Source organism: Homarus americanus, unplaced genomic scaffold (assembly GCF_018991925.1).
Source record: "Homarus americanus isolate GMGI-L3 unplaced genomic scaffold, GMGI_Hamer_2.0 scaffold30535, whole genome shotgun sequence".
Taxonomy (NCBI): domain Eukaryota; kingdom Metazoa; phylum Arthropoda; class Malacostraca; order Decapoda; family Nephropidae; genus Homarus; species Homarus americanus.
In genome coordinates, this window is record NW_024732440.1 from 14,003,243 (window position 1) to 14,020,140 (window position 16,898).

A 16,898-nucleotide genomic window follows, 5' to 3' on the forward strand; every position below is an offset into this window, starting at 1 on the left:
TATACACCATCCTACCTCCACCATCCTTGACTATACACCATCCCTACCCCCACCTTCCTCGACTATACACCATCCTACCTTCACCATCCTTCACTATACACCATCCTACCCACCATCCTTGACTATACCATCCCTTCACCATCCTTCACTATACCATCCTACCCCACCATCCTTCACTATACACCATCCTACCTCCACCATCCTTGACTGCACACCATCTACCTTCACCATCCTTCACTATACACCATCCTACCTCCACCATCCTTCACTATACACCATCCTACCTCCACCATCCCTTCACTATACACCATCCTACCTCCACCATCCTTGACTATACACCATCCTACCTCCACCATCCTTGACTGTACACCATCCTACCTCCACCATCCTTGATTCTACCATCCTACCTCCACCATCCTTCACTATACACCATCCTACCTCCACCATCCTTCACTATACACCATCTACCTCCACCATCCTAGACTATATACATCCTACCCCCACCATCCTTGACTATACACCATCCTACCTCCACCATCCTTGACTATACACCATCCTACCCCACCATCCTTGACTATACACCATCCTACACCCACCATCCTTGACTATACACCATCCCTACCCCCACCATCCTTGACCTACACCATCCCCCACCATCCTTGACTATACACCATCCTACCTCCACCATCCTTGATTCTACACCATCCTACCTCCACCATCCTTCACTATACCATCCTACCTCCACCATCCTTGACTATACACCATCCTACCTCCACCATCCTTCACTATACACCATCCTCCTCCACCATCATGACTATACACCATCCTACCTCCACCATCCTTGACTATACACCATCCTACCTCCACCATCCTTCACTATACACCATCCTACCCCCCACCATCCTTGACTATACACCATCCTACCTCCATCCTTCACTATACACCATCCTACCTCCACCATCCCTTCACTATACACCATCTACCTCCACCATCCTTCACTATACACCATCCTACCTCCACCATCCTTCACTATACACCATCCTACCTTCACCATCCTTGCACTATACACCATCCTACCTCCACCATTCATACACCATCCTACCCCACCATCCTTGACTATACACCATCCTACCTCCACCATCCTTGACTATACACCATCCTACCTCCACCATCCTTCACTATACACCATCCTACCTCCACCATCCTTCACTATACACCATCCTACCTCCAGTATTACTCCTTCACAACCGTCTATCCCATATCCCTGAGGTTACAAAGGGGTGTATCAAGGTAAAGAGAAGCTCTATAACTCGGCCCTGATCGTCCTGACATTAGCGTGTGTGCACCGCTTATCACCTTCCAGTGACACACACCTTGGCCAAAACAGTTCTCATACGTCATTCAGTTATACCGCTGATGCTGTAACAAGCAATACCACAAACAATACGTGGTATCACCATATACAACCCAGTATACTGTATATGACCTATTGCTAGACTCCCGACCGTTGGAACACTCGCCACATTATGTCGTTTTCCCACAATGACGGGTCATAACTTATCTTTCTAGTACACCCACGACCTCCACTAACAGTCGGATCATAACCCGGTGTTCATTGGCTCACACAACATATTCCCTTCTTACTTCATTTTCTCCCTTCCACTTCATGTACAGATGTACAGTAGAGTTAATTACATTAGACTTAATCATTAAGATTGGCTGTTACATGTTAAAGTCATTAAATTACCAACATCATACTTCCATCTTTTCGTCACACATCGTCATGATTATATTCCGCTAAGATAGACCCAAGTAGTACATGTAATTAACCAAAAATTAATTTTAAATTATAAATAAATATTTTCAGCTCATTAATTTACAAAGTAAATTAGGAGAAGCAGTGTGTCGTGTCGTCAAAACTCTTGGTGGAATGACGTGGTATCTGGCAACTTTAAGATTTAAGGTCATTTAAAGGAAACTTTATGATAATTGATGTCTCGGTACACACTCAGTGCTGTATGCCGAGCATTTCACAAAGGATGAATCTAGAGACAGAAGGAAAACGAAATTACCCACAGGTGATAGTGTAAGAACCAATTGTAACAGAAAAGGTTATATTATGGACAGCAATATACCCTACCTAGTGCATTACTGGAGTGACGAGGTGACTTTAACGACCTCAAGGCAAAGTAATGGGTAGCACTGCGTTGTATTTCAGACAAAGGACTATCATACAGGTATTACTTTGTATTCCTGGTTATGTTCTATAAAGATCGAATTAATTGCCTCAGGTCGTCGAGCTTGAGACATAAATAGAGCAATGGAATGTTAGTAGGAGGAAGGAGAAATAGGGAAAGATGTGGTTGAGAAGGATATGCGTGAGAGAATGAGAAAGGAGAACGAGAGAGAGAGAACCATGCGACGAAGAATGACCCGAAAGGTTCCACACCACATTAAACAACGTGGGATTAATGACGCGAATATGGAGAAAAAGCCAAATAGAAAGAAAAAAATAAGACGAAGAAAAGGTATAGGAATATGAAAGAAAGAAAGAAAAAGAGAAAACTTCAGGAATTATATATTATTATCCCTTGGGTGTTGAGAGGGAGATGGTAGCAGATATGATGTTTTGAAGGTGAAGAGAGGACTAAATTTTCGAGTGTGAGAAGAAGGTTAATACTCGAGGTTAGGGTGGAGGTGAATGCAAGAGTGAGCCATTTAAACGTCACTCAAATCTACTCCCCAGAAAATAAATTCTATTAGAAGAAACAAGAACAATCTATTTTCAATAAGAACATAAGAACATAAGAAAATAAGGAGTCTGCAATAGGCCGGTTGGCCTATGCATGGCAGCTCCTGTCGAGAGTTACTACCACTCTCTATCATCCATGAATATATCCAGCCTCCTTTTAAAACTTTCCAGCGTTCCAGCACTTACTACAAAGTTGCTAAGCTTGTTCCACTCGTCCACCACCCTATTTGTGAACCAGTTCCTTCCTATCTCCCTCCTAAACCTAAACTTATCCAACTCAAATCCGTTGTTCCGAGTCCTATCCTGCTCGGATATTTTAAGAACTTTATCTATATCACCTTTATTGATTCCTTTCACCCACTTGAATACTTCTATCATATCTCCCCGCACTCTTCGTCTTTCTAGGGAATGCAAGTTTAGTTTCTTTAACCTATTCTGATATGGAAGGTTTCTAAGTCCCGGAATCATTTCGTCATTCTTCGCTGCACCGACTCTAGTGAATTGATATCCATTCTATAATAAGGGGACCAGAACTGAACCGCATAATCGAGGTGCGGCCTGACTAGCGCAATATATAGTTGCAATAAGACCTCTTCACTCTTATTACTTACACTTCTAGATATAAAACCCAATACTCTGTTTGCTTTATTTCGAACATTAACGCACAGTTTTCTAGGCCGTAGGTCCGGGCTTACAAGTACCCCTAGGTCTCTTTCATAAGTCGACTTCTCTAGGCTGATGTTGTTAAGGCTGTATACATTGACAGTATTTGTTCTTCCAATATTAAGTACCCTGCACTTGCTGGTGTTGAATTTCATTTGCCATTTTTCAGACCACCCCTGCAGTTTATTTAGATCCTCCTGTAATGCATTTGCATCCTGCCCTGAATTAATCTGCCGCCCTATTTTGGTGTCATCCGCAAACTTGCTTATGTCACTGCTGATTCCAGTATCCAGATCGTTTATGTAGATTATGAACAAGAGCGGGCCCAGTACTGACCCCTGGGGAACCCCACTGGTTACACGACCCCACTCACATTTAACACCATCTACGCTGACCCTCTGCATTCTATCGGTGAGCCATGATTGTATCCAGTTTAAAACTTTCCCTCGATACCATGAGCCTTAATTTTTCTCAGAAGCCTCTGATGCGGTATTCTGTCAAATGTCAGCTGCTCCAACACTTACAGGGGAAGGAATTCAATCACAAATATGAGAGTTTTCCTTCTTTGAAAAGTCTCTCTATATAGAATTTCTCCTGCCATGTTGATGGATTAATAAATGCCTACAGCTGCACCTGACACTGATTGTGAAGCTTCAGCTAGGCGTAAAGAAGGTGAACGTAACAGCCGATCACGAGGCAGGTAATCTACCGTAGACAGGTGTAGTGGATAGGCATATTACTACTCCACATTATGTTCGCTACAGGTGTGGTGCAGAGGCGTACTTACTCATCTGGCCGCCGGTGTATATAGGCCTGGAGGTCTGGACGAGGATGGTAAGGAAGCGCTGGGTGGTGGCCACGTGTGTTGTGTTTGTAAATACCAATTGGGACCCTCGGCGACCTTCCACTCGTAGACGCGCTCCACTTGTTTCCACCATTCCCACCTCACTCGGCGCCTGTTCTCATATATTAAACAAACACATCAGCCAACGAGTATATTTAGCATATCCAGACATAGGGAAACGCTCAGTGTATGGACATAAGATTATACATAATACTGGAACATAAAGAAAAAATAGTGTGTATACAGTATATATATATATATATATATATATATATATATATATATATATATATATATATATATATATATATATATATATATATATATATATATATACATACTGTATACACACTACACACACAGTATACTTTAGCACAAGCATACACAAACAATTACAGAAACACACACACACACACACACACACACACACACACACACACACACACACACACACACTAACCTAACCTGCATCAGTATATTCTTTTTAAACACTAGTATAATTTCTCCCCACAAATATATTTCCTAAAACTCAGAACTATAAAATAACAAGATTGACGTAAGTAGGATAATTATGTTCTATATTGTCTAGAGTAAAAGGAAGCTCTCAGAATATTACCAAAAGACGGATCAAGTAATACAACATCGACCAAACATTGAAGCATTGATTATGGAGGTCAGGAGGATGGTCAATGATGCTAATTTGTTTCAGTTTCTTTCGCTCTTGTTTTATTCGTTTGGTGATGGGAAGAGAGTGTTGTGGCTAGTTGTCTTGTGAAGGATATTATTATGTTCGCAGTTTTTTTTCTCCATACAAGTCTGGTTTTTTTGTCACTGTCATCTCCCGTCTATACATAAACCTGTCATCAATATCACCATTATCATTACCATCATTTTGTGTGTGTGGGGGGGGGGGTGGAGTTCCAATGTAGTGTGTGATAGCCGCGAGTACCTGATGACAGCTCTACATGTTGCTCGTCTCTTGCGGTCACTCAGTCACTCATGTTAGGTTTTTTATATCCAACGTTATTTTGCCTACCCTTAGCACTCATCCCTTCCACATTCAAACACATACTAATTTTTACCCAATTAGTCTCCTTCATTATCTCTACATGACTAAACCGTCTAACACACAGATACAGAAGACGTTTTGGTAGAGGCGATATTCAGCTCTTAATACCCCACACATTCTTAGCTCTTCAACAGGGTTGTCTATATTTCAGTGTCACATTACACATCCATCTCACAATTCTCTTTTCATCTCGCTCAAGCCTACGCATGTCATCCCCTTTTATAACTGCCCATGTTTCACTACCATACCACGTAACACGTCTAACCCCTGTTACCTACAGTATATATTTTTGGTTCCTTGAGAAACTTGTGATTCTCTGTGATGTCCCTATTGCTACCCACAATATTGAGGAAAGGCAAAGTTGACAAGTAAAAATACGGAGTGAAGATAATCTAGGGGTGAAATACATGTATGCAGTAAGTAGGCAGCACACACACAAGAATGTCTGTTGGTGACAGACAAATATCTGTCATTAAAGGGATAAGAAGATTATCAAGTAAATTGAGTAATTTAATAACATTTATATTAAGGATTGAATAAGATAGCTAATTAGGTACATTAAATAACACAAGTAAAACACAAAATGTGCAATTACCAAACAAAAGTAACAACTATGCATCTACCAAAACACAAGAATATTACCAAATCATTCGTACTATAAACATTAAATACACATATAATATACAACACAAAAACCTGATAGAAATGACAGTTCAGGTAGCAAGTCTGGAATGCGACGGCCAACCACAAAGAACCAGGGATTAACGCTGTAGTCCACTACCATCAAACCATCATACCACCACCACCACCAGCAGTACAGTAGTCCTTAATACAATTCGTCGTCCACACCCCGGGAGAAGAGGCACACCGTAGGCCGCAGATACGAGACTCAGCTTATCAGGCAGACACACTTGCCTCGATACCTCGGTCTCATAGTCAAACGGGAAACTGGTTCTGAAACGGTGCTCACTGAGGTCGAGTAGCTTCGTGAAGCAGTTTCTTCACCTGGTGTCAAGTTGGAGTAAGTGATGGTTATGGTGTTGGAGTGAGGAGGGGACAGAGTCGTCACATTATATATATATATATATATATATATATATATATATATATATATATATATATATATATATATATATATATATATATATGTATATATATATATATATATATATATACATATATATATATATATATATATATATATATATATATATATATATATATATATATATATATATATATATACAGAGAGAGAGAGAGATTACTTCACTACCCACCTTCATAATGATGGTCTTCATCTCCCCTGGCTGTAGAACAACTTGGCCTTGGGTGATCTCTTGGGAGTCATCCATGGCCAGAGTCGCCCGAACGTCCACTGGGCCGTCCACCTCGTGCTTTCCTCCTCTCTTCAACACCCCCACCACCACGGCGAACACAGAATCCGGTCTGACCAACGTTGGCGCCACCACCACGTACGACCTGACAGAAGAGGTCCTTGGTTTAGTTTAACAAGTTTGTTGGCACAATTGACGTACAATTTGCCTAATCTGAGTAGGTCAGTCAGGCCTTGACACTGAGGGTGCTATCACTGTTCAGTGCCATGCAGGACAGAGGTTCATACACAAGAGATAATAATATAGGGTATGTATGGGAGAGGGAGGGTAAACGGAGGGTATGTGTGGGAGAGGGAGGGTATGAGAAGGTGGGAGAGTTAGAACGTTGCAAGAGAGATGGAATAGAAGGTTAAGGGGAAATGAGATACACGGGTTAAAAGAAGAAGAAGACTCATCCCACAGGAAAAAAAATAGTGTTCATGCTTGCCTTCTTAGACTTGAGCGAAGGAAGGAAGGAAGGAAGGAAGGAAGGAGAGGTGTTACATAATGAGGCTTATTCCCTGTACGGGTTCAAGTGCCAGACCTCTCACTAGGAACAAAGGAAGGATGGAGAGAGAGAGAGAGAGAGAGAGAGAGAGAGAGAGAGAGAGAGAGAGAGAGAGAGAGAGAGAGAGAGAGAGAGAGAGAGGTAGTTTTTTAGTTTAACAAATTTATTGACAAAGCTTGAGTACAGTTTGCCTATTCTGAGTAATTCAGTCAGGTCTTGGCACTATCATTTCTCACTGCCACGCAGGACAGAGGTTCGTACACAAAGAAATGCATCATATTTATTAGCAGTATTTTGTATATATAGGTCAGAGTCATGTGGATAATGTCACTGTTCACTGCCATGCAAGACAGTGGTTCATATACATTGGACGTCATATTCTAATTGAAGACTAATCACTGTGGGCTAGCACATTTGGGATAAACGGCAAGAATGTCCCCAATTACACCTGATTCAATATAGTGATTACAAAGTTCATGATAAAATAAGCCAGGTGGCCTGAAGTCTTTGACAGTGTCACATTCAATAATATAGTGTTCAGGTGTATGCTTTAAAGGTTTATCACAAAGTTTACATGCTGAGTGTTCCGGTATGGGTACAGCGTTACTAACTTGCCAGATGTGTCTGTATCCTAGTAGGAGAGAGAGAGAGAGAGAGAGAGAGAGAGAGAGAGAGAGAGAGAGAGAGAGAGAGAGAGAGAGAGAGAGAGTTAGGGCGGAGGGATTGGGTGAGAGAGGGACGGGGAGGAGGGATTGAGAGAGGTAGAGAGTCAGGGAGAAGGAATCAAGTGAGAAAGAGAGGTACGGATAATAACAAGATTACAGTATGCAATAAATACCCTAGATGAAAAGACACAATAGGTGCTGTGTGTAAATAATAATAATAATAATTAACGGTTTATTGTAAAAGTTCTGCAGCCCGAAGGCTGAAAATATACATTGGACATGAATGACTTATTACATACATTGGTAGTTTAACAAAAGCCTTCATTAGAGAAAGGTAAAGGAACATACAGTGAACATACAGATTAATGTAGGTGTTGAACAGCAAACTAGTAGTGTAGTAACTCCCTCCCAGATGGTTTAGGAGGAACTCGCGTGGTGTAGTAGTTCCTCAGATGGTGTTATGAGGGACCTGGCGTGGTGTAATAACTCCCTAACAGATGGTGTTATGGGGGGCATCACGTGGTGTAGTAATTCCCTCACAGATGGTGTTCTGAGGGGCCTGACGTGGTGTAGTAATTCCCTCACATATGGTGTTATGAGGGACATCTGGTGTAGTAATTCCCTCACAGATGGTGTTATATGAGTGAGGTTTGGTCCCAGGCCTTCCTATGGTAGACGGATTAACACATCACTGGTTGTTGCTAGGTCTCACGGGCCGTTGTCACTGGGTACCTGGGACCTCACTGTGTGAAGGTTAACTTGGGTACGACTGTTACTGTTGAGTTGTTCTCACTGACTTAAGCACTGTTCACCACTGTTCACCTCTGTTTAACACTGGTTCCGTTCCTTTCCTAAATGAAATTGTAACATCTGGCGAGAACTTGTTGATATTCCGGTGGGGAGGAGGGTTCAGGGGAGGGGGTTGGTATGGGCCAACTTAACAGTTGACCTGGCTGCTCCGAGAGGAGCGCCAGGTACGAATTGACCCTTCGGTGGTCAAGGATGTGTGTGTGTGTGTGTGTGTGTGTGTGTGTGTGTGTGTGTGTGTGTATGATAAGGAAAGGCAGTAGGCTGCAGAGAAAGGCTGACTGCAGGCTGGCGGTGACCAAGGTGAGGAGGAGTACAATAGTGTTATGTATTATTCTGGCTACGTGCCCCGGGTAAAGGTGCAGGTAAACAAATATGACGGGAATCTCATTACTGGAGAAGACATAGTGGGACCTTGGCGATCAGTCACGTGTGTAATTATGTTGTACCATCACCTTGAGTCTAGACATATGAAGAGGCGTGTGTGTGTGTGTGTCTGGTATGGTTTGTCTGTTTTTGACTACGCGCAGGGAGGAACTTTTTAGTGAGATTGAATTGGGTTAGGTTAGCTTAAGATAAGTTAGGTTAAGTTAGGTTAGGTTAGGTCAGATTAGGTAAGGATAGGTTAGGCTGTGTTAGATTATATATGATTAAGTTAAGTTAGGTTACATTTGATTAAGTTAAGTGAGGTTAGGTTACATTAGGTTAAGTTAGGTTAGGTTGGGTAATGTTAGGTAAGGATAAGTTGTATTCAGTTTTAAGTTTATTATGGTCAGAAGAGTTACCCCGGGAAGAAGATACCATCAAGCATATTGTCACCATAAACAGAACCAACAATTAAAACAAGTAAACGTGAGTGTAATTACCGAATGCACTACACCCCTGTACAGTATATACGAACCGACGAATCGACAAAAAAAATACAGTTACGTATTTTTCAAAATTATGTTGAAATCTGAAAACAAAACAATGAATAGAACAGCTGGTAAACGTGTTGTAATGTTTGTTCTGGTTTTGAATACAGTAATTATGAAATATTTATTGCTGTAATTATGATATGCATTGTTATCATTGCATGTTTTAATCCGAATCCAACGCTAACTTAACTAAATCTAACCTAGTGTACCCTAACCTAACCTAACCTAACCTAACCTAACCTAACCTAACCTAACCTTAGGGTGGATAAACGTCGGGGAATCCGATAAGCTACTTGATATTCTTGATGCATTGAAGATTTGCATTGGTGAGTGAGCGCGACCTTCACAAGCCTGCTCACTGTATGAATACATGTACGCTGACTGACTGACTGGGTCGAGGATTGACTGACTTACTGACTGGTTCCGGGTTTGACTGACTGGCTGGTTTCAGAACTGACTGACTCGGCGATTGAGTGGCTGGCTGGTTCGAGAACTGTCTAGTTGGCAAGCTCGACTGTCTATTTGACTGGTTAGCTGGTTGACTCAGGTGAGGTTAGCTTGATGGCTGGCTGGCTGGTTGTCAGGTCAGGTTAGCTGGATGGCTGATTGGCTGGCCGATTTAAGAACTGACTAACTGGCAGATTTACTAGGTGGCTGGTTTGAGGTCCGACTGTCCTGCTGTTCACGTAGGTTACAGGCGTGGTCAACCTTCCTCGTGCACACAGTCCACACCATCATTGACTGTACGCCAAGTTATGCAACGCTCGTTATAGATTCTCTGTGAGTGTCGTCAACTCTTTTTTATATGGTAGGTAGTGGAGGTGCAGGGAAGCACGATGGTGACCTTTGGAACACCATCCATCTCGCAGGGAGAGTTATTACCGCGTGGGAACAGTGTAAGCTCTCTCACTCTCATGTTTAACACACACACACACACGCACACACACATACACACCACACATACACACAGCTTCAAAGCCCTTTATTATAGCCGGCTTCTAACGTTTAAATCTTGATACTACTGCATTTATAAATAGGTTGCTACAACATAACCCTGTGTTTGAATATTTTGTAATATTTTAGTCCCGACAAACACAAACAAATATCAACGACTTGTAATTGAAATCTGTTACAACGTTGCCTTATCACCCACATGACTCTGACCTATATCCAGTATACTGTTAATGAATATGATGTATTTCTTTGTGTACGAACCACCGTCCTGCATGGTAGTGAACAGTAACATCAACCCACACGAATCTGAACCTATATATACTGTTAATGAATATGATCTATTGTGTATGAACCTCTGTCCTGCGTGGCAGTGAGAAGTGATTCCACCTTCAGTGTCAAGACCTAACTGAATTACTCAGAATAGTCAAACTGTACTTCAAGTTTTGTCAATAAATTTGTTAAACTAAAAACTCTTTGAAGACGAAGCTAGATTATGGGTCTATTGGTGCAGTGAAGAATTTGCTATTAAATTCTTCACCCCATGGTTCTCTATAATTAAGCCTGAGAGAGAGAGAGAGAGAGAGAGAGAGAGAGAGAGAGAGAGAGAGACCTCCATACCCTTTTCCTCCCCACTTTCCCAGACGTATGAGGTTTCCCTGTCATGGCTGAGGTTAATCAACCCCAGCTTGGAAGTCGGAGAGAGAGAGGGAGGGAGGGAGGGAGGGAGGGAGTGTTGTAATAAATTCCTCATCGACATTTTGGGGGGGCGGGGGTGGTGTCTGTCTAGGTGCCTTTCTGTCTGTCTACGTGCCTGTCTGTCTGGGTGTCTATGTCTGTCTAGGTGCCTGTCTGTTTGAGGAACCTGTTTGTAGCGAGTGTACATATATTTCTATCTTAGCGGAGGTTATATAAGTCCTGCAGCCGTCCACACGTCGCGACAGAGCTCCACGTTACTGCACATTACCCCCGAGTCTCTGTGTTTAGGGTCGCAGCTGAAGTTCAAGGCCAAGTTTTTAGATTGAGATATTGAACCAAGATAACATTTAAGGATTTTTACTAGACTGAGTGTGGGGTTGCTAAATATTGGTTTTACCTTTTTGTAACATTGCAGCGCAGTTTCATTAAATTTTCTGTCTCTTTTGCAAGATTTCATAACTTTGGATAATCAAATACTCAGAAACTGAATATAAATGTAGTGCGTCTGTAAATATTGTATACTGACTGACTGACTTGCAAATTTTCGTGGAGATTGCATTACAACAGCAACATTGTCCCCCTACTTGTAGGCGACTTGGTACATCAACACGCGAGGAAAATATGGCTGTTGTAATGTAAATAATCACTCGATCTCCACGACAAATCTGCAAGGCTGTGTGTATACGATATATGTATTGGCTAACTGAGTAACTGGTTGAACAATATTTACAGACTAGATGGACGACTACGTATTCCCAGCAGCAACAATTGGACTTCATTGTTTACTGAGCAGCTGGGGAAGGATACGCTACATCCGCCATATGAGGTACTGTACTGTAATACATGCGAGTCAACTATTACAATGTTAATAATGCATCACCAGGCGCGGCCATGCTTAGATTGTGGTGTAGATGTACAATATTGATGTTGTTAGGCGGTGTCGTCCGCGAGGAAGAATATGACATTAGGTAGAAGGCCAGAGAGAGAGTTTGTTCACCTTGATTTTCGTACAGAGTAATTATTAGTGTATTCTTGTGCTATCTACTGGCAACTTGTATAAGTTTTGAAGTTATTTACATCTTTAATACACTGATGCCATCTGTTGTACCCCGCACCATCTAGCACGAATCTTAAACAGTAAGTCAAGAGGAAAGGTTGTGTTGACCCAGAAGATTGACGTCATCACCGGGTGGTGCCCAGACTCAAGCAGTTATTTGTAACAGGGTTGTTAACACCACAACCCTTCCTCATGAGTAGATGTTTGAGGTAACATGTTAGTTGGTGCGCCTCACAACAGATAGAGGACGGGGTAATGCCCGATAGATGGTGCTGACATATACCTGCTACGTAACATAAAAGTTGTTTATCTTCAGAGATTGGAAGTAAATCTCTGATCCATTTATTACGGCAAAGAGAGACCAAATCCTGTTTATGCTGTAGATCAATGACAATATTTACATAGGCAAGCTTCAATTTGTATAAGAGATCTTGGAATGTCTTATAACTTAGGAGAAATGGAACTCAATTTTAGGTCTTTGTGTGTGAGGCTGTAAATCTTTATTAAATACAAGGAAAAAATATTTTTATGTTATTTGGTGGTGACTTGTGCTGAGCTAACCACACGCACACACACACAAACGATAATTCAGAACTTGTGTTGAGTTAGTCTTAGAGGATTCAACTGTTTGATAGTTCTAAAAAGAGTCGTTGTTGTTGTTTTAAATGCTTCACCTCCAAGGTTTTATGAAATACAGAGCACAAACAAGTCTTTTGAAAGTGTGTGTGTGTGTGTGTGTGATAGTCTGTATTTAGGGTTCTCGGAAAACGCCGAATCTGGCGTATTTGTACGCATACTTTTCCCAAAGGGACGCTAAAATTATTCTTGAACGTTTCTGGGACAGTTATAATAATTACTCCAGACAAGTTAAGCTCCACACGAAGGCGGCACAAATAATTTATAAACTGACAAATATAGAAATGTCACGGACAATAACATAATTGAACAATGAAACGGGAGAATTATAACTCCATCAGTGTGCTGCTCATGTACAGGTCGTCGGCTCCACTACATATCTGCGTGAACACGGTGTGATTGTGTCGTCAAACATCCACACATCTCTTTGTTTTTTATATCTTAATATTGACATTCATGATAGTGTTTAAAAGTCATATACGTAGTGATATTTAATACGAACAAACGTAATTAATTTTATTTGTAATGTTTGCACCCTGAAAATCTAGTTCCTGTTATTGTAGCGCGGCGCGGATCTGTAAACCAGAGATATTATGGATACTTTACAATGTACGGATTAAAGTCTAAAACAGTGGTAATAAGAACACATATAACAGAAGTCTTTTTACCAGTTACATGTGAGGCCTGCGAGGTTCTTGGGATGCGCAATGTTTTTTATGTTATATTTTGGGCGGTTTTTTGTGTGTTTCTTTTCAATTGCCGGACCTGCATCTGTATAACACAGTACATAATAAATGTTGCTCACGGCACAATTTCTAAGATCCAACGAAAATACACCTTTAAAAGTAGGGACTCCTACTTCTTCTGGGAAGGGAGTCCTGGACTCCCAATTCAAAAATCCCAGTAAGAATATACGGTATACAGTACAGTATATACACGGTAAAAGGGGTGTCTTCAAGAGAGATGGAAGGCATATATTGTATTACCAGAACAGCGTTAATAAGAGACAATAAGAATAAAAAACTGTAACTGTTCCAGATACAATATATTTGTGACAATCAGATCAGTGTATTATTTATTATAAATTAAGAACGGTGTTTTTGTTATACTTTACCGGGTACTGTATACTGTCTCTAAACATAATCTGAACATTGTAAAGGTTGGAGAGAGTTGAGCTGCTGTTACTGTAGTCAAAAGTTGCCATACTAATAGGATCACTAAGTTAAGACCGTTTCCACTTGAGAGCGGACTCTTGATAGTTACTGTCGATAGTTCTCTCATCTGTGTATCCACATGAGAACAAACTCCTGCGAGTTTCTGCTGTCGAGAGTCTTCCCGACAGTAGCCATCGGAGAGAACTCTCAGTGCCGTGTCCACCTGACTAGAGCTACACTCTATAGTGACTATCAGTCAGTCGGTCACAATGGGGGGTAGAGGACGTGACAGAAAGTTCACTTTTACAAGTTATTCTTTCAGTTCTTTAATATAAAATAAAAGTATCCTTTAATACAATTTTTAAAAGGTCTGTAATGTAAGCAATCGTTTAGCTATGAAATACTGTAATGTGTATTACTTAATCTTAGTACATGTGACACTAAGCCGTCTGTCACTCAGCTGTTCCCGCCGAGGCGTCAAGTGCACAGATCCTCTTCCTCTCCCTCCCGTGTCAGCCGAGATTTAAATCGGTCTTGTATTTGAAAACTAACGCGAAAAACACCTATGTCAGTTGAACATTTTTACTGAGAATGACATAAACAATCATCTCTCGAAGTATCTGATTAAACTCGCCTATATTAGTGTGTGGTAAGTTATGTTGTTTTGGCACATAGTTTTGTCGTTGGTAGTATTCAAAGAAATCTTTGGCTTTATATTATAGTATTTCTGTTGTTTTAGTCATTTATACATTTTTGATAATGTGTATAAACAAATACCATACCTGGTTTCTTAAATTGTGGAGTTTTCTAAGAATTTCCGACTCCGTGACATAAATTTTCTTCCTTATGTCGGATGTGACTTGGGATTTCTTCTCTCTATTGCTGTAGTCTTCTCTCGTGTGATCCCACAAATTAGGATTCTCTTCATACAAGGATATCAACTGAAAAGTCTTCTCCTGAGTCCAGAGCGCCATGCTTCACCTCTCGAGAGCTCTGTCATGACTGCGAACCTGGTTAGTATAGCTGAGAGTTGAAGTGACAGCTGCGGGCTACCATGTTTCCACACTATAGCAAACAACCAGAGAGTAGCTGTCCGACAGTAAACTCAAACTAACTGACAGTTACTGTCAGAGCCACGTCTACTTGATAGTAGCGCTGTCGACAGCACTTTGCTCTCAAGTGGACACGGACGGGCCTTTACTTTCGGCAGGTTTTAGTCAGCCCAGTTCTCGTTTTTATGACCCAACTGATGAATGTTTTTGCATCGTGAAGTATGTTATTGCAACAGCGGCTTAACGCAGCCGGTTATCAATTCTTGGTCGCATTTTATCTAAGCAGACGACGTGAGCATAACCTAAACAGGCATGACCTAACGATCCTTAGCAAATTTTGTTTAAGTTAGGTATAATATAATTAAGCTATAATGCATTGGGTCAGGTTTCAGGTATTGGTTGTGTTAAATTAGTTAATACGTTAGGATGAGTTATTGAGTTAATCTTGCTTTATTTTGTCGTTTGAAAAATATATATTATTTGGCGATGGATTATTTCTTATTATAAGTTTGTAACCACTTTTTACCCATCCAGCCCACCATTAGCGTGTCAAGAAACACTAAATTATACAGTAGGTTTGGTCTAACTTCTTTGTGCTACTTGTTCTGATATAATACTCTGTTGACTTTTACACAAACTGGTATCCTAGTCTGAAATGTTGAACATTATATTTCATTGACATTGTGAGCTAAGCGTTCAACATGTGAAAGGTGTGTATGTGTGTGTGTGTGTGTGTGTGTGTGTGTGTGTGTGTGTGTGTGTGTGTGTGTGATAGTCTGTTTTAGAGTATTTTAGATTTTCATGGGCATGGAATTGATTGCCTGTGAATCATTTAGAAATGAGAGGTAAGGTCTCAGAAAAGGTTAGATTAGTAAGTTACCTGCCGCGGTATGGCCAAGGCTTCCTACCTAGTGTACAGTATTACACGTTAAACTGTTATGGATATGTGATGACTAAGTTAAAAAGTCTGAATGTAACAAATACCTGCACTTAGTGATATAACATTCAATAAACAAGAAACTTACGTAACTGTATGTATATAATATAAAACTAACTGTTTGAAATATTTCGGACATGTTTCTTAGTAACACTTCAAGACAATTACCCTCTTCCTGTTTTTCACCAAGTAATTCCATGAAAACTTTCATATACAAATGCAAACAAAATCTGCGTGTGTGGTTGTGAGATTTATCGTCAGTGTTTATTACTGTGTTGTCGTACTTCAGCTGATAAAAGACAACCCCTTCACGAGCTATACTGTGGAGTAAGTGTTCATACAGATAGTGGGGTGTCCCCGGCACCTGGCGTCCACCCGCTCTCTGACGCATCAAAAAACTGGTCCTCAAGGTAGGTGTGTGTGTGTGTGTGTGAAGCGACGCGCCTGGCTCACCCAGATTAATCCCTGTGTTTGACTGACCCGGAATCGGGTAGGTTAGTTTAGAAATGGGTTAACTCGGTTATGGTAAGGTGTAGTTAGGTCAGATTAGAGGGTGAGTGGGCATTTTGGGTAAGAGGTTGGTTAAATTACATTAGTTTAGCGGTAGACTTGGTTAGGTTAGATTAGGTTAGCGGTAGGCTAGTTTAATGTATATTAGGTTAGGTTAGGTTATATAAGGGTAGATAAGGATAGTTTAGTGGTAGGTTAGAATAAGGATAAATTAGAGTGGGTCAGATGATAAATGATTCGTCACCTAACTAGCGTTGTGTGTTGGATGAGACCTAACAGCCTGGGTCGCTCTGCCCTATCATGT

General features: G+C 41.0%; 1 protein-coding gene across 1 annotated transcript in view; it reads right to left on the minus strand.

The window, feature by feature from the left end:
- Positions 1–16,898, minus strand: part of LOC121868843 (C3 and PZP-like alpha-2-macroglobulin domain-containing protein 8) — an 88,663-nt gene that overhangs the window by 45,671 nt on the left and 26,094 nt on the right. Inside the window, exons 3-4 of the mRNA XM_042369826.1 lie at positions 6,606–6,807; positions 4,203–4,371 (exon numbers count right to left, since the gene is read on the minus strand). Of these exons, the coding sequence (XP_042225760.1) occupies positions 4,203–4,371; positions 6,606–6,807 (371 nt within the window). The remainder of the gene's footprint in view (positions 1–4,202; positions 4,372–6,605; positions 6,808–16,898) is intronic.